The sequence below is a fragment of the Populus alba genome, chromosome 14 (genome assembly GCF_005239225.2).
Source record: "Populus alba chromosome 14, ASM523922v2, whole genome shotgun sequence".
Taxonomy (NCBI): domain Eukaryota; kingdom Viridiplantae; phylum Streptophyta; class Magnoliopsida; order Malpighiales; family Salicaceae; genus Populus; species Populus alba.
Genome location: NC_133297.1, coordinates 15,270,418 through 15,287,304, shown reverse-complemented (window position 1 = coordinate 15,287,304; position 16,887 = coordinate 15,270,418). Strand labels below are relative to the sequence as shown.

Here is a 16,887-nt window from a genome sequence, read left to right as displayed (position 1 = left end):
TTTTTGACTTTTAAAACACGGTTAGCCCACTGGATTTTATTAAGGAAAAGGCCACGACATTCCCGCACAGTGGTAACTCAACTCGAGTTAGCCCACTAAGTTTGCAATAGCCATTAGATTAACGACTGAGAACTCAACTGTTTAAATGGTTCCAAAAGAATAAATCTAGTGATCGAATCCGTCCTTAGAAGGCTTCCAGATTACACATAGGAAGTGAAGCATGCAGGAGAGTTCATCAGAAGCTATTTTCAAAAAGCATATACTTTATGGAAACCGAGGAGGGTGCTTGACCTTGTGTGGTTTTTGGACTTCCATGAGCCATTACCTCCATATAAATGAGCACAAAGCCTCCTCCTTTCATCACCATTAATCTAGATTCTCTTAAAGGCTTCTCTTTATCTTACGGTTAATAAACACATTACTGTAGTTCTAGTCGCCAAAAAGATCAAAATGAGCGTGGAGATCTTGGACGTTCTTGCCACCATCGTCGTCAAACTTCTGGAGGACGTAGGAAGCGATTTCAATGCGTCGATATTGTGACGCTTTTACCGCAACCCTGGACTCAAAACAATGACGGCCAGCTTTCGTTACGAGGAGATGTTAAGAGAGCTGCAGGGTTTGAGAGGTGATGGAAACCCACTTCGGAGTAGATGTGGAACAGACCCGGAATGAGCTTTTGTTCAGGTTCTAATGATTCCCTGTTCGTCCAATTTGATCATGACTTGAACGGGACAGTTGACTTAGAGGAGTTCAAGGCGGAGACCAAGCAGATGATGCTAGCCATGGCTAGTGGGATGGGTTTCTTGCCTGTTCAGATGGTGCTGGAAGAAGACAGTTTCTTGAAGAAAGCTGTGGAGTGGGAATCTGCTAAGCTGGTTGCTTCATATTCTCCATGTCCTAATTATTCACATCCCATTACCTTATGTATGACTCGTTAATCTTGTCTTCGTTCTCTCTTTTTTCTCTCCCAATGTATTCCAAGGTTACTTTTGCCACCGCAATTTTTTTCTCCTCACAAGTGTGGTGGCAAAGAAAATAAATGAGATGCTCTGTTTTTGCTGAAGGTGGTAAGTATCTTAAGAGTAAGCCTCATCAAAATCGTAGCTCAGAATTTTGCTTCTCAGGAATGGAAATGGTGAAACACAGCATCAGAAGGGGAAAACAGCTCATGCTTATCAGGTCAGGGGAACTGATGAGAATTGCAGAAATAATAGAGAATCTAAATAAATAAAATCTTCGAGGAGAATTTGGTGTGGAATTTATCTAAATTTGACACCATAAGTATCTCCATCCATCATGATTCGTTTCGCATGCCTAAGAAACAAGCTTTAACAACGGGTCACAAGAACAATGACATCTCCGGAGATGGAATGAAGGAGAGGATGCTTTCACCAAACAGCTCAAACAGGGATACCAGGAGATGCCCGGAATTCAAGTCGTCCTTCCAAACCTGACTGAGAATGGCTGATGTCTTTATAGCTTGACTATCACCCTTGTCTTTTTTATTTCTGCTGCCTGCTTCGCTATAATTAGGCGTGTGCTCAGATGATGTCGACAATCCTGTTTTAGAATCACCTAAAGGGACTGGAGCTGTTGGTTCCACTTGCATGTGCGATGGCACCACGTCGACTGGACCATCAGTTGCTATCTTCTTCGGTGGCGGCTGTTCCATATGCTCCATGCTTGCCTTGCGTTTACCTTGATAGTTTTCTATAAGAGGAAAGAGATTAGATTCCACCCTCAATCAAGAAAAACAGTCTCAAAAGCATGGGCTCAAAAACATGTAGTTAGAAGCTAAGGGCAATTTTACAGGTAGCATATATTGGATATTGTATGTTTTATTTCAGTTTATTCCTTTAACTCATTTTTTATGTAATATGTTTTGGTTAATATGTTTCTGGTCATTTGGTTTTATCTAAATCACAGTTTGGTTTTCAAATATTTCAGAACTAGATTGAAATCGCCCAAAACCGAATGAGACCACAGAATGCTCACCCACTAGGGCCACTACAGATCCTTTTCTTGGCAGCCCTCAAGGGTAAAAATGTAAAATAGATATTCACTGACTGCTCACTCAGTACTGCTCTTTTTTTCTCCCGCAACCCTCACAACATCAAGGAGGCAAATAGTCTACAGCTTAGATATTCACAGAATGCTCAATTACTACTGCTCTTTTTCTCTAAGCATCCCTCCCGATATTAGCAGGTGATGCAACATAGCTTAAACAATCTGGCCAATATGCACGCACTAATATAGCAATTGCGTCTGATTTTTGTATATGATCCAAGAATATATTGTGAATCATTCATGCAATCTTTACCTGTTGAAATTTAATTTCCACACCACATATACATCAGCATGGAAACATCACAAACTGTAGCATTCAAATGGTATAATTTGAAGAAAGAAAAGTCATAAAAATCACCTGGCCCCTTAGTGACAACTTTCTCATTGGTCCTTAATAAAGCATATGCTGGGTGGGACATCAATGCTGGGAAAATCTTGAGGCGGTCGTATATGGATTGACCCGCTGCACACTGGAAAATATGCAGTCTTGTAAAACTAGTCTTAATGGGATACAAGTGTCATTTCTATATTAAGTAGACAGTAACTCACTAGCAACGCTCCATAAACATGCCAAGCTTCATGCCTCTTCATCTCATTCTTTTGCTTTTCAAGAAGCATCTCTGGTTCAAGAAGTTGGAGATATGGTTTGAGATTTGGCAGTAGAAGAAGGCGAACCTGCTTGTCGAGTAAGAAGCATTAATGACTTGAAATCCTAGAAGATGAGTAGAAATAAGAAACAGGAATAAAAAAAAAAAAAAAAAAATAGGTGACAATTTCAATGATTGCCATGGTCTAGCATGGGCCAAAAGGGAAAAAAATGAAATGGCTCCCGAAAGGATGGAGTCCAAGCATTCATTTAAGATCTACATTTTTAAATTACTTTTGTTTAAGAAAGTTTGCATTAGAAGTGAATGCTCACAGAAAAATTCCCTTAACCAATTGTGACTGACTGCAATTTCCAAACAATTTCTTGATGCCCTCTTGTAAACCTCCTTGCTTGATTTAACAGTACAGCACCTCAACTTCTATTTGGTTGGGAGCACAAAGAAGGGACCAGAAATTTAAGATGGAAAATCTGGCCAAAGCATGTCCTTTACAATTTAAACATCTTGCTTCTTAAGAATCGCAAATATAAAGAGACAGCAAATAAGAGTAGTGACAGTGCTCAGAATTCTGGTCTGGTACAAAATAATCTTCAAGGAAAAAGAGTTCTCTTTATTTCTTTTTTGAAAAACAAAATAAAATGGAAAATTCCCCATGATAAGCTTTACCATAAATTTCAACTTATAAGATTATCCAAAATTCCAAGGATAATTTGTCTTCCAATCTCCAAACCCATTTCCAAAATAGGTAAAAAAAATCTGCTGCTTGATTAGCTTCACGAGATACAAGTATCAAGATATCTCTACTTATCCTACATGCAATATTTTTCAGATCAGCATCAAATATGCAATTTTGGGACACTGTGCTCCTAATTATAAAACTATGAATAACTACTTTAGCATATCCTTCAATATCAACTTCACAGTTGTCTGTATTAAAATCCAAAATGCATCCTCAGCAAGTCATTACCTCTATCATTAAATAGAAAAGTTGTTTGCACACCTGCTGGTAAGAATAATGAGAAAAGCAGACAACATCACTACGCGTCACATATATCTTCTGCTTACTCCTTTGTTCATTATTTCTCCTATTTCATTTCAGTTTTATTCTATTACTCAACTGATGAGGCTTATTTAAATTCTTATAGATTATGTGTCAACAGCAACCTCATACTATTATGAGCAAGAAAATAATTTCCAACAAGCATTTAAACAAAATTTGCATATTTATGCTTGCTACAAGCATGCAAGAGAAAATACCACATTGGGTCCAAGAGCTGCCAATCCTTGTATCGCACCATAATGCTGAGTCAATGAGCGCTTTGGGTCCAAAAGAGCATTGAGCAAAGTTTTTGTCAAACGTGTCTGAAGACTGTTATATACATGCCCAAATCTGCAACAGCCACTCCAACTTACTCTCGGAACATACTTTACAAAGCAAATTAACTTTTACAAATAGACAGTTTTAGTCGCTAAGTAGACAAGTCAATCAATTGAGAATTAATCAAGTTATCTAAAAAAAATATTGTGAAGGTAGAACACAAACTTAAAATTAATTTGGTGCAGTTACCAATGAAGTCACATCAGGTCAGGAATGCTGGGCTGTGTTTGTTACCCATGGAGGGAAAATAGACAAGGAAAATCCCATCAAATGATTCAATGTTGGCATGAATTGTCCAAGTGGCCATACACAGATTATTCAACCACGGGCATGATCATAAAAATTAATAATCCAAATGGTTTGAGCAAAAACCTCAGTCAGACTGTGCTTACATAATATAAAGGCTGAATGTTGCCAACCATGCACCCTACCAAATTATCACTGTTGTGTGTAGAACATATAGTGGACAAGAAGAATTACCTTTTGCATATTGAGGCAACTAAGTTAGCAGTGAAGTCCCTGAGTTCCCAGTGGTTGTCTGCAAATCTATTCCCTAACTTTCTCGCAACAAGGCAGGTGACTACAGATGGCATCAATTGGTGCAGCTGACAAGAAATCCACCGCCTTCTCAATTTCAAAGATTGCACTCTTCAAAAAAACTACAGAATATATCCATTTACATTGTATAATTACAATAAAATTTCGTCTAAGTTGTTTGGTCAAAGTGAAACAAATGCATGTGAAGGCATCGGGAAGAAATGCTTAAACTAAAGACACCAAAGGACAGGAGGAAATCAAAAACAAACATACACGGGAGCAACAATAAGAAGATGCATTCACCGAAGGAAGCATTCAAGAAGTAGATGGCACCAAAAAACCAATGACTTTGATTCAGCAAGGACCATTGTAAGACTGCAAAAACCTTTATTATGACTAGTTTTCTTCTTTCATTTGCATTGCATATTTGTCATTAGCAAAACACAACTGAAACTCTGATAGTATATCAGCTGCTGTATGCATTTATCAGCACACAAACAATAACCATCATGCGAAAAATATTAAAGAACAATTAAAAGTTAAAACATATGTCTATATCCTTTTACTAAAAAGTTTCTTTCATAACTACTTCATGTTAATTGAAAACTACTATATCAATTAATAAAATCTCTTTTCTTCCCTGACCAGCTAACATGTTGTCTAAAATTTTTAATTTCAATGTTATTATGACAGTTGTTCCATCATATGAACATCGCAATATCACTTGATAAATCAATGCATTGACAATATAAAAATCACTTATCATATAATACTGTATTCACATGCCTGAGTAAAATATTTCATTCTTGCTTCTGTAGATTCTTAAGGTATAAAGAATTTAACAATGTGCGAAAATAGATCAAAAGCTCCATCTTTTTCACTTTTACTGTATAATTCAATTCAGCATGTTTAAGACACTCATTTCAAGAATAACTTATTTTTTAGTATATTGGCTTTTATTATAATAAAACGAACACAAAAAAATATAACCTTTTAGAGGGTATAGGCTTGGTTTTGTTATTGATGTCAGAATAAATAACCATACACAGAAAACAGGGGGGGAAATGAACCCATAAGCAATTACATGTAAGATTATGTACATTGTATCAATTCCATGTATTTCAATCGCCATGAATTTTCTTGTTCTTTGAAAAAGGGGGAGAGTGAGAGAGAGAGAGAAAGTCGGTGAGCTGACTTACTTTATCTTGTATTCATCTATACTACTCATATCCTAAATATGAATGAGAGAATGTTCACTATTATCTGTACTTGGTAAATTAACAGTGCACATGATTTTAGATTCACACTTTTTTGTTGGAACAAGAACTTTACTATTCAAACTGTTGGGAAAAAAAATGCAATGATGGACAAATCTAGAATAAATGATAAAGGGCTCCAGAGAGGGTAAGAAAAAAAGACTTCCTTTTTATTTGCAAGGGATTCAGTCCCAAAGCTATACAATACTCAGACTGGGAAACAGAAATCTATTGCTAATTATGAGCTCAAACAACCAAAAGCAGGTTGCTAGTAAAGACTCCTTTCCAACTAAGACTAGGAAACACGTCATATTCTAATAATAACAGAAGATGAGCTTATTTATGAAAATGTGATTACTATCTTTTCTATTGTTACATAAATGAATCAGTAGACAAATTAGAAATTTCAAGTTCATGACCTCACTGGCTTTTCACAGGAGGATCTAAACATGAATGATAGTTGAAAACATAGATATTTTTAAGGAAGACAGCTGTACAGGTTAAATCATTAGTATTGTTTATTGCCTACTTCATAAGTGCCATGATTCTTCAGTACAACATAACAGTTAAATTAATCATACATAAAATTAATTTGTAACAAAAAAAAATTGAGATTAAATTTCCCTCCTATATTTCTTACACCAGATACTCATGCAATAGTTATATAGGACAAAAGAGCTTTCCAAAATCAATAGAATGGTATATCTGTATTATCTAGTTTATTACACAAAAGAAATACATTTTTTTTAGAGTTAGTTTTTCAAACCATCTATAATAGTATAATTAACAAATAGAATAGAATAGAACCAAAGGCTATTAAGTTGGATAATATAGTCATTAAAAAAGAAGAAGAAAAAAAAGAGGTTTATTTATGTCAAACCAAATGTTTTGACTCTTTTGAGTTTTTATACATAGTACAGATGTAAATGTAGATATAGGTCATCATAATTCAATTAAGTGCACGTAGTGTAAAACAACTGGTTAAAAAAAAAGCTTATGCCACAATTAGTAAGTCAATCACAGATGTTAAGGATGCTGTACTGATTAGATAGTGGCAAAATGACAATGACAATGACAAATTACAGCACGTGCTTCTTGTTTATATATATAGTGTGTGTGTGTGTGTGCTGTGTGCTGTGTGCTGTGTCTGTGTGTGTAAAGGATTTCTTTTGGAAAAAGTTAAATTCTGAAGTCATTATCATTCACTTAACTACATTTGAAGTTGTAACCCAGACTACTTGAGAATAGAACATGCCAAATTATTCAGAACAAAGGTTTCAATGCGTAAAGCTAATAATAACTATAATCTATTCCATTTCTTATGAATGGCCGTTTTAAATCCAATCATGATGCTACATCTGCATCAACATATGCCACGTGGAAAAAACAACTACTGTCAATAAATAAACCTATACAAGTCCTGCAAAGGTAAGCAGGAAGACGAAATAAACTGCAGGTTAACTTACATAAGGTTCAATGTGTATGTGAGGATTCTGGAGAAGACTCCAAACAACACGCATCAAAGCAAAGAGAAGAGAATAATCATTTAAACCACGAGCAACCTATGTTATTGGATAAGCAAATATTTAGAAAAACAAAATGCAAAGGGAATGATCATGTATATCCAGTATCTGTTAATGAGGCTGACATAGTCAGGAAAGCAGTACCTCATCAGCTATAAAGTATGTGAAATAAGGAATCAACGGATGAAGTCCCGAGTCAGTGGACAAACTCACTAATGCTTCTTTAAAGAGAGTAGAATCAGACCTTCTCACTGTAAGATCTGTGATTTTATCAAAGTATAGCTGCAAAGGCGAGGAAGAGAAAAGGGAAAGAGAATAAACCACTGCACTACGGAAACAAATGGGAAAAAAAAATTGCTGATAATACATCACACACCTGTAACTCCCTAGACAATACATGCTTAACTGGCAATTTGATATCAACTGGAAATTCATCATTTTGTTCGCTGATTTTGCCATCAGAAGGAGGTGCAATAACTACAGAACAAACATGTTCTGTCAAAAGATTAGCTCCAATAGTAAAAGCAAAACTGAGCAGAAAAGCATTTCTAAAACAATGAATAAAGAATTGTCTCCATCAACCGCAACATAAAAATTTATCAAAAACGACAACTAACAGGATCAAACTCACTGCAGTTCTAGAAGAAGTGATTTGTCTCATCAAAGCAATTAAAGAAGAAAAATGATCATAACATCCATCTTAGGAGCTCAGAGGTACTAGAAGCCTACTGAATGCTTAATTCCAGTATTGGTATATATTCTAGCTTGCTAAAGCTTAGGTCTTGTATCATATCATCTTATGTTTATCAGTAATGAAAAGCTGATGAAATCCCAAATTAAGAGACTGACCTTCCAATGGAGCATTTTCTGGGATGGCAGGTTGGACACCTTCAATAGCGAGCCAGTGACAAACAACTGCAGTATCAAGTGGTGCTTTTGGCAAAGGTGCCTCAATCACCTATCACTCAAACATAAACATTGAAAAAAAAAGTACTCTAGTAATTTCAATCGAAAGAGAAATTTATATAATTTCAAATTCCTTACATCTTTAAAATCAATATCCTTGTCATCAACATAAAACAAATCTCTATGACCAATAGCTCTTTTGAACTGCACAGCACCTCCAGAAGCAAAGCCATATATTGGCTGAAAAATTGAAGAGAATTAGGTTGAACACTAACAATAAAAGCATTTCCAGGAATTCACAAAAAACAAATTTGATAGTTACCATACAAGCAGTTCTACTCATCACAGCCAAAAAATCAATAATCCCAACTTCTAAAACAGGCATAGGACTGAAGAAAAATAGAACCATATGATAAGAAAGTCAGATTCATTTTTTGTCGTTAAGTCAGATTTTTTTTGTCGCAACCCTATTCCAGCGCTTCACCAATTAAGTAGATCCAAATGGAAAAGCTGTAAGACAAGACAATGAAATTCTACCCTAAAATATAATGTTGAAACTGAAACAAAAAGGGAAAAAAAGAGAGTAGAATAATGCTTGAAAAAACCATTCTAATGTCCCAGCATTTCCTCAAGTTCATTTTCGGTCATTAGGTGAAAGAAAGAGTTCAATTTTTTCTCGAGAGTCTCTCCACTTCAATGAAAATCCACATTGGACTATAAATTAGACCACATGATCCTGTCCAATCTATTGCCACTTGCATCCTTTCGATTGAAAATTTTCTTAAATTTAAACCTAATGACCCATCGATACACGTAATGAATTGCTGCAGTTCATAGATTGAAACCTAAACAGACATACGAACATATTTCTGCATAAGACAGCAATACATCATCATCATCATCATCTAAAGCTTTTTCGATTTGATGATGTTTAACGAATAAACTATCCAAAACATCAGTCGTTCATAATTTTACCTCAACATTTGTAAGGTTAAGCGCACCATCAACATCATCTGTAGTCAATCTAGTCCTCTTGGAATGGCGCATACATTTGATAGCTTCCTGTTATTTGATTTCATCATTAAACTAAAAAATAATTAACTGAATCACTAGTTTTCTTCTTGTGTTAATAATAAGAATACAAAACCTGCATGATTTGACGCATCCGGAATTCGACATCAGGAGCGAGAGTAAGTGCAACATCTTCGGACAAATTGCTGATTCCTATGCTTTGTGCTATCACTTCGATTGTCTCTTTCGCTACTATGCTCATTTTCTTTGCTTCCTCCTCCTCTAATTTTTAATTACTGCCAAAAAACAACAAGAAACTTTCAAGGAGAGAGATTCGTGGGTCGAGGAGGATGCTTAACCTCGCTTCACCACTGAATTACTTTCCTTCTCTTTTGCCGCTGAACTGTAACCCTGGACAGACCGAAAGACTGGGAGGGGGAGGGGGAAGGTTTTCGAGTCGTGGTCGCGTCACTACGGGTGGATCCGGGAAAGGAACCTGTATTTGTTAAAGACTGCAATAATACCAATCAGGTGACCCGGCCCGACCATGTTTAAATTTAGTACGGCTGTAGAAAGAAAAACGCCAAATAAATATATTTTTTTCAGTATTACTAGTCCTCTACAACCAATATTTGTAAGATATTAATTTAATTTTTAATGTAATAAAAAATGTGCGGGTATTATAATTTTTTAATTAAAAAATAAAAAGATATTATATATGTTTAGTAAAATAAATTAAAGAGTACATAAAATGATAAATTAATGAAAAGTTGTTAATACTAATTAAATATTAATATAAAAAACTAATATTTTTTTATAAAAACAAAACGCAAAAGCACGTTCCAAATAGAAATTCTCAAATAAGGGCTTCGATTCATTTTTTAGGCTTTTAATTCATACATCCATCCAGGATTTTTTTTTTTTTTTTTTTTTTGTAAAAACGATTTCATTTTGAAAAAAGAAACTTAGCATTTTGTTAAATAATTATAATAAAAGTCCTTAATTGACAGATCAAAATAGTTTCAAGATAAAATTAATACAAAAGATAGTTTAAATTAAAATTGATATAAGCTCAATAATCTGGTGATATATTTGATGTTTACCTAAAAACAATAATACAAGTATGTATTAATTAAGCTTAATCTCCCTCCAATTACTCACAACTCAGATAACATTAGTGAACCTCTTTCATTAAAGAGATGATGAACAACCTACAAATGAATTACAACTCAAATGGCGTTATTTTATATATATATATATATATATATATATAAAAAAAAGTCTCAAATTTTAAACTATTGTTTTGTAATAATAATAATAATAATAATAATAAAGCTTAACATTACAAACCTCTCTCCACCTCTTTTATTTACTGGAGAAATAAGAAAACTAAATAAAGCATGCGCGGGGAGGAGGTGGGCAGATGCTCTTATGATCCTCGGGAGACAATGATAATGGCCTGGAACCGAAATCCTGAGGACCCATCACCCTCTTTTATTTTTACTGGTGAAATAAGCGGCCAACGAAGTGAAGAAGAACATTCCATGGCCAAGTTCTTTTTTATTTCTTTTTTTTGGAAGGTGTTCATGTCAATGTATGCATATCTCGATTAATTTTTTGAGATTTTGAAATTAATGACCAGGTAAGTCTCTAATGACTCTAAAGTTTATGATACTCGAACTGATGACCTTTAGAAAGTAAATTTAAAGTCTGACCAGTTAAGTTATACCCCTTATGGTTATTTATGATCCAGTTCCTTCTTTTGTTTATTAAGGTGGGTGTCTAAATAAACTTGTGCACACATCGACTAATCTTATAGGTCTTGAAGTTAATAATTATATAAACTTCTAATAACTCTAAAAGAATTCAACTATAACTATTAAAAACTAAATTTAAAATTTGACTAATTAAATTATCCAATAAAGTTGTTTAGAAAGGAGTGTGCAAGGTAGAAATGATTAATAATGACCACTAGCTTGATGACATGATAGACCTTGTCCACACCATCAACAAGATGCATTGGCTAGGTTTTTGTACGAATCTTCGATAAAAGGATATAAAAGGATATGAAAAACTATTATTTGTATTCAATTATTTATTTAATTTTTAAGATTTTAAAGGATTTGTTAGTTTTATTTATTTTAAAAATCATTTTATTGAGAAATTAGTAATAATTTTAGGATTTCATTTTTTTTATTTAGTATTATTGAGATTTTCTAGTTCTTCTATTTTAAAAAATAATTTCTCTATTTTTATCTTTTTATTCATTATTTCTTTTTAATTTTTATATAAATAGCTGTAATAAATTTTATCAATAAGATCTTCAATAAATAAAAATCAAGTATTTTAAAAGTTTCTTTTTAAATAAAGTTGCGTTCTTATTTTAAGAGTTTTTGGGAATTAATAAACCTCATTATCTCGCTATATACCACATTAATTAGTATTAGATAGCATGTATAATAAGCATAAATATGGGCAACTTTCCATCTTGTGGTGCTTGAATGGAGGCCATTTAGAGTAGTTATTTTAGAAACTTATATAATTATTAATTTCAAGATTTATAAGATTAATTAAAGTTTGTACAAATTAATCTAGAAACCCATGTTAATTAAAAAAAAATGCTTTAACTATGCTCATTGGCTAAATGGCTGTTTTTTTTTTTTTTTTTTTTTGGCTGTGGACTGAATTTAATCCAAGTCAATGAAATGACAGCAATTTTGCGTAATGTTAAAACACACAATAGGTAGCCTGATGAAACTGGACAGTCCTTAAAGTTGTTGATATCTTTTCAGGCCAAGCACAAACTAAACAGCTGCAACTTGGACCACAAATGGAAGGGTAGATGCAGTGAGTGAGTGTCTAGAAAGGAATAGACATAGCCCCAGTAGCAAGCAAGCTTTATTTGCCCTGTCCTTCACAAGCCATGTGCAAAAAAGTGATACAAAAAGCAATAAAAAAAACAAACTCCACCCATCCTTTCTATCTAATCTTTACTTTTCAGCCTCAATTATTTATGTGATTTAAGGCCCAATTCCAGGTCTAAAGCTCTGTAATCCTCTCTGATCTCCTGCTTAATGACAGCTAACAGGTCCCTTATTATAACAAGACCTATTGTTAGTTGTTGCCTTAACCCTGTAAACTAATCCTTAATTTAATGAAACTCCTGTGAAGTAACCGAGTGAAGAATGTCACTTGCAATTTTCAACTTTTTTTCAATACCAGTAATAATTGAGGGAATCTCAGTACCTGTGCGCATGGTTGTTGCAATATAATTGGTGGCACCCTATTCGAACACATTGCTTTGGGGTTACTGGTCACTTGAAAATGGGCATCACCGGAGAGCTGGTTAGGAGTGTCTTCTCCAGAAACCGCTCCGATGGAACTCATGAGAGCAATGTAAGTCATAAAACTAGATACTTCATTTGATTTTCTTTAAGCTGTATGGTCTGAATTCTTTGGTTTTCATGTAGTTTTCTCGAGAATGAACACGATCTTTTCTTGTAGTTCTTTGGTTTGCTAGTTATTGTTGATGCCTCCTATCTTTCTGTACCATTGATGATCAGTGAGTGTACACTAAGCAGGAAGACTTAAGAGACTTGGTTGTGATGTTCTTTTTTGATGTTATGTTGACCAATTCAGGCAAGAATCACTCCAGGGGATCACAGGAAAAGGTGGAGTTCTGTTAGGCTATACCTTTGTGGTGAAGAGCTTAATTCAGTGCTTGCAGAGGAGGATTCAGCTTCAGTCAAGAGCTCCGAGGCCACTGTTACACAGCCCATGCTAGAGGACACTGAAGACAAAGGAGATGTCCAAAATGAAGAGGCCAAAGAAGAAATGCCTAAGGAAAAGCATAATTCAACTTCCAAATTATTCCGTCAAGAAGATGCAGCGATCATCATCCAGTCCGCGTTCAGAGACTTTCTGGTTCGTTCAGATAGGCTGAAACACCATAACCTGGATTATTGTAGAAAGATGAAAGTAATAGCCATTCATAAACAGATATCATCGAGCAAAAATGACTGGTTCTGGTATAATATTTTGTGATATCGTAAGCAAGAAATCTTGCAGGGAAATTTCTAAGTAGACCGTGCATTGGTTAAATTTTAAGATCATGAAAAGCATCACTTGGTTAATCATTGATTTTGTGCCCTTTTCTGTTTTGGATAGTTGTCTTAAGTTCTTGAATTTCAGGCTAGGCATAAAAGAGAAGAGACCACGTCAAAGGAGGGTGGGCAGGAGCTTGCTCCGGGAACAGAAAGTCCAAGTAGAGATTCACTAGGCACATCAATTGAAGTTCAGACTGGAAATTCTGTGGAAGTTCTCTCTGTTAGAGAGGAAAATGTGTCTGTGCATCATCGAGTGCAAAAGAGAGCCAGAACTCAGGTTTTCAGGCTAAAGGTGAACACAGAAATGAAACATGATCTAGTTAACTTACCTGTCATGAATCAAACTCTATGGTTTGAGCATAAATAAAGATTCAAAGTATGGCATAACAAATTATGAGAAAATTGGATACTTGAAACTTCACCCCGCTGGAATTAGACTAAATCTATGTATAACATGCATGGACTATAGGAAGATTGGGATGATAGCACGGTGATTAGCAACATTTCGAAAAAGAGGATTCAGAGCAGACTGGAAGCAACAAACAGGCGAGAAAGGGCACTGGCATATGCTTTCTCACAACAGGTATGCTTAAATTCTGACAGAATTGCAAACAGGAAATAGAGATTTAATGCTTTAACTAACACTGCTTCCGTCGTCAAATCTGCCTGTAGTTACGAATCTGCTCGAAGAAGAAACAAACTAAATCTGATGGCACCCAACCCAACATGAGTTGGAGCTGGCTAGAAAGGTGGATGGCAACACGAGTTCCAGAATGCTCAGTGGAAAGCTGTACAGGCAAACAACTTGAGCCAGTAAACAACAATTACAGATTTGATTTCGGGGAGAGATTTTCTGATGTGGCAATAGAAGAGAAAGAGAGTTGCGGGTCTAATGAGGTATCTGTCCAATTTGATAGCTTATCAATAGCATCAAACAAGGATGGCTTCAAGCACACTAAGAGTAGGCTTAAGGCTACCAGAACCATATCAAGGCGGAAAACAGCCCCAAGCTACCAGTTTCCGACAGAGCAAGCTAAGGTAAATTTCCCTGTCGGCTGTCCCTAGCCCCCGCAACTATATGATCACTAGGGCACTTTAATCACCTCTTGTAACTGCATCTGGCTTCTGATACCTTTCTTTGTAGACTTGCAGTCCTTCAAGTAATAGTTCATCTTCCATGTATAACAAAACTCCTCTCCTCTCCTCTCCTCTCCTCTTCACTGTCTTCTTATTCTTTACAGACTTCCAATTCACTAACACTTCCATGTGTTGATCAGGTAATCAAGAAAGGGTGTTCAAAAGAGACTGAACAAGACAAGGAGCAGAAACCGAATCCAACATCAAGTGGTAGAAAAGAAATGAAACGCAGTGCTTCATCTTAAACAATGTAGCTTGTAACTTGTGTCATAATCATCAAAGAAATTTCCAGTGTGTAGGGGAACATTGTATCATACTACTTGCAATCCATTTCGGAAGGATTTATGGCTTCAAAATTGCCTGTAGAGGTAATGACCCAACATCGCTCAATCCAAATGATACATCAAGAAACATTCGAATCGCTAGATCTAAAAATGTGAGAACTCAGAACATAGATGTTCATTCTATCCCAAGGAAACCAAAGAACGCTAAATGGGGCCTCTAATGGCATCAGCAACACACTAGTATTCTAAATTTGCACGAGTGCGAAGAGAGTGTGAACTGGTATTCTGGAAACCAACTGCTGTCTACTAGAGGCTCATGTCATCAAGTATTAATAATTCCCGAAACATGCTTTCCTTTCTAGTCCCCTTGAGGATAAATAAAAACGCAGAAGCACTGCCTACAAATCGAAGCCCTGGAAGAGTAAATACAAGAACGCTAACAAATTACTTCGTTTGTTAGCGATGATCCCCATCCTGACACACAATCCGAACAAGGAACCAAGGCGAATGACTGGCAACCTAATCACACAATTACATTTTACAGCCATCATGCAAATACCAAATGAAAAACAGAGCAGCGTACCTCTCCATACCAAAGCCATGAAACATTGGCCAAACACAGTATGAAGCACTGGGTATTCAGACAAGCATCAACATAAACAACACAAGATATGAGGACACATGAGAAATATTAAGAGTGATACAAATAGGCATTTCATGAGAATTATAACAAGTTTAACATCTCAAATTCAAGCTTATCATGCACATTTCTGGTTCTGGCATTTCATTATCAGCACTCACTGTCACTTGGCACTAAATATAAGAAGACGACAAAACTAGATCTTGTCGATATCTTCGTCCTCAAACTCAATATAATCATCACCAGCACCATCATCTTCCTCATCAAGACCTCCAGCAATACCTTCATTGAGACGAGTATTCTCAGGAAGCTCACCATAGGCCTTCAGAAGCCTAGCTTCATCGGGCATGTACTTCAATATAACATCAGCCTTGTCATCCTGATAGTCGCGGAGGCCGACGAGAATTATATCACCCGCAGCAATCCAGACCTTCTTGTGCATCTTCCCTCGAATATGGCAAAGACGCTTGGTCCCATCAATACACATGGCTTCACAACGACCATTTCCGAGCATGCGAAGCACTTGGGCATACTCCTGCCCATCTTCCTTAAAAATAAGCTCACGCTTCTCGTCATCAGCTTCGTTCTTTCCTCTCTTCCTATTCTTTCCTCCCTTTCCCTTGTTCTTCGGCATGCTTTCTGATTCTGTTTCCCACACTCCAATAACAAATACCCAATCAGTTATCTAATAATTTGAAAAAAAAAATTTTAAAAACATTTCTATAAATTGAAAACCTAAATCTTACTTTACTTTAAAATGAATTTTCCCCCCTAAATCATTAAAAAAAAAAAAAAAAACTGAACAAGAATGGAATGAAGAAAACTATACAGCAATCAAAAAACAGAATCAATCGCAGATCGGGAAAATAACAAGGCAGAAATTAAAATCTGGAAATCAAGAACAAGACTCTCAATTGAAGAGCGTGATAGTAATGGGAAATGAACAGGGAAAAAAAATAAAATCGCTTGCGCGTTAGTTGAATGAGGTCAAATAATTAAAAAAAAAAGGGGGAGATGAAAGATGAGCAGTACCTGGGCGGTGGTGCTAAGGTGAGAGAGGAGCGAGGAAGCTGACAGATAGATAGAAAAAGAAAATCAATCAGTGGGATTCTTTCTTAGCTTCTTCTTGACCTAAACCTCTTTTTTCTGTACACCATTTTGATGTCGGCTCAGCTTGGAGGCCCATATTATCCAAATCAGGCCCACGTTGACGGGCCTATTTATTTGTCTTGAGTTCAATGTACAAGAAGGTTTGGTTAATAAAAGCCCGATTGCGTCTAATTTTCTCGTTAGTACTTTTGTTAAAGAAAGTAAATCGGTTGTCTCGCTAATACTTTTGTTATCAGGAAATAATCGATTGTGTCCGATTCTCTCTCTCTCGCTCTCTCTCACCTATAAGAAATGGATGCCCTTGAAATCAAGAAATAATCTTTCAAT

General features: G+C 35.6%; 3 protein-coding genes across 5 annotated transcripts; 1 reads left to right on the top strand and 2 right to left on the bottom strand.

The window, feature by feature from the left end:
• Positions 1 to 1,151: 1,151 nt before the first annotated feature.
• On the bottom strand, positions 1,152 to 9,813 carry LOC118033829 (transcription initiation factor TFIID subunit 6). Of its 3 annotated transcripts, none has more exons than XM_035039050.2 (12): positions 9,420 to 9,811; positions 9,248 to 9,334; positions 8,411 to 8,512; positions 8,216 to 8,324; positions 7,743 to 7,843; positions 7,511 to 7,648; positions 7,310 to 7,405; positions 4,531 to 4,655; positions 3,930 to 4,062; positions 2,617 to 2,742; positions 2,426 to 2,537; positions 1,152 to 1,710 (listed from the first exon to the last, which is right to left on the bottom strand). In XM_035039050.2, exons 1-12 carry the CDS (start codon positions 9,543 to 9,545, stop codon positions 1,340 to 1,342), a joined length of 1,626 nt encoding a protein of 541 aa, XP_034894941.1. In that variant the 5' UTR covers positions 9,546 to 9,811; the 3' UTR covers positions 1,152 to 1,339. The 3 variants fall into 3 exon arrangements, with proteins under 3 accessions (XP_034894941.1, XP_034894878.1, XP_073260627.1); XM_035038987.2 differs by having other exon boundaries at positions 1,200 to 1,710; positions 7,743 to 7,861; positions 9,420 to 9,812; XM_073404526.1 differs by lacking the exon at positions 7,310 to 7,405 and having other exon boundaries at positions 1,200 to 1,710; positions 7,743 to 7,861; positions 9,420 to 9,813.
• Positions 9,814 to 12,277: 2,464 nt separating this feature from the next.
• On the top strand, positions 12,278 to 14,882 carry LOC118034031 (protein IQ-DOMAIN 33). The gene is made up of 6 exons (XM_035039220.2): positions 12,278 to 12,679; positions 12,923 to 13,207; positions 13,475 to 13,681; positions 13,859 to 13,972; positions 14,062 to 14,427; positions 14,667 to 14,882. The coding sequence occupies exons 1-6, from the start codon at positions 12,608 to 12,610 to the stop codon at positions 14,769 to 14,771; spliced, it is 1,149 nt and encodes a 382-aa protein (XP_034895111.1). The 5' UTR covers positions 12,278 to 12,607; the 3' UTR covers positions 14,772 to 14,882.
• A 615-nt stretch (positions 14,883 to 15,497) lies between these two features.
• LOC118034110 (eukaryotic translation initiation factor 1A) lies at positions 15,498 to 16,628 on the bottom strand. Its single transcript, XM_035039343.2, has 2 exons — positions 16,483 to 16,628; positions 15,498 to 16,095 (listed from the first exon to the last, which is right to left on the bottom strand). Exon 2 carries the CDS (start codon positions 16,082 to 16,084, stop codon positions 15,647 to 15,649), a length of 438 nt encoding a protein of 145 aa, XP_034895234.1. The 5' UTR covers positions 16,085 to 16,095; positions 16,483 to 16,628; the 3' UTR covers positions 15,498 to 15,646.
• Between the last annotated feature and the right edge of the window lie 259 nt (positions 16,629 to 16,887).

Excerpts from the sequence above, each read along its gene's own strand:
- LOC118033829 (XM_035038987.2), bottom strand. The coding sequence starts at position 9,545 with ATGAGCATAGTAGCGAAAGAGACAATCGAAGTGATAGCACAAAGCATA. Across the intron at positions 7,649-7,742 it reads TATTGTCTAGGGAGTTACAG|CTATACTTTGATAAAATCAC; the intron begins GTGTGTGATGTA and ends TCGCCTTTGCAG. Across the intron at positions 4,063-4,530 it reads GTTGCCTCAATATGCAAAAG|ATTTGGGCATGTATATAACA; the intron begins GTAATTCTTCTT and ends TGGCTGTTGCAG.
- LOC118034031 (XM_035039220.2), top strand. The coding sequence starts at position 12,608 with ATGGGCATCACCGGAGAGCTGGTTAGGAGTGTCTTCTCCAGAAACCGC. Across the intron at positions 12,680-12,922 it reads ATGGAACTCATGAGAGCAAT|GCAAGAATCACTCCAGGGGA; the intron begins GTAAGTCATAAA and ends TGACCAATTCAG. Across the intron at positions 13,208-13,474 it reads CCGCGTTCAGAGACTTTCTG|GCTAGGCATAAAAGAGAAGA; the intron begins GTTCGTTCAGAT and ends CTTGAATTTCAG.
- LOC118034110 (XM_035039343.2), bottom strand. The coding sequence starts at position 16,084 with ATGCCGAAGAACAAGGGAAAGGGAGGAAAGAATAGGAAGAGAGGAAAG.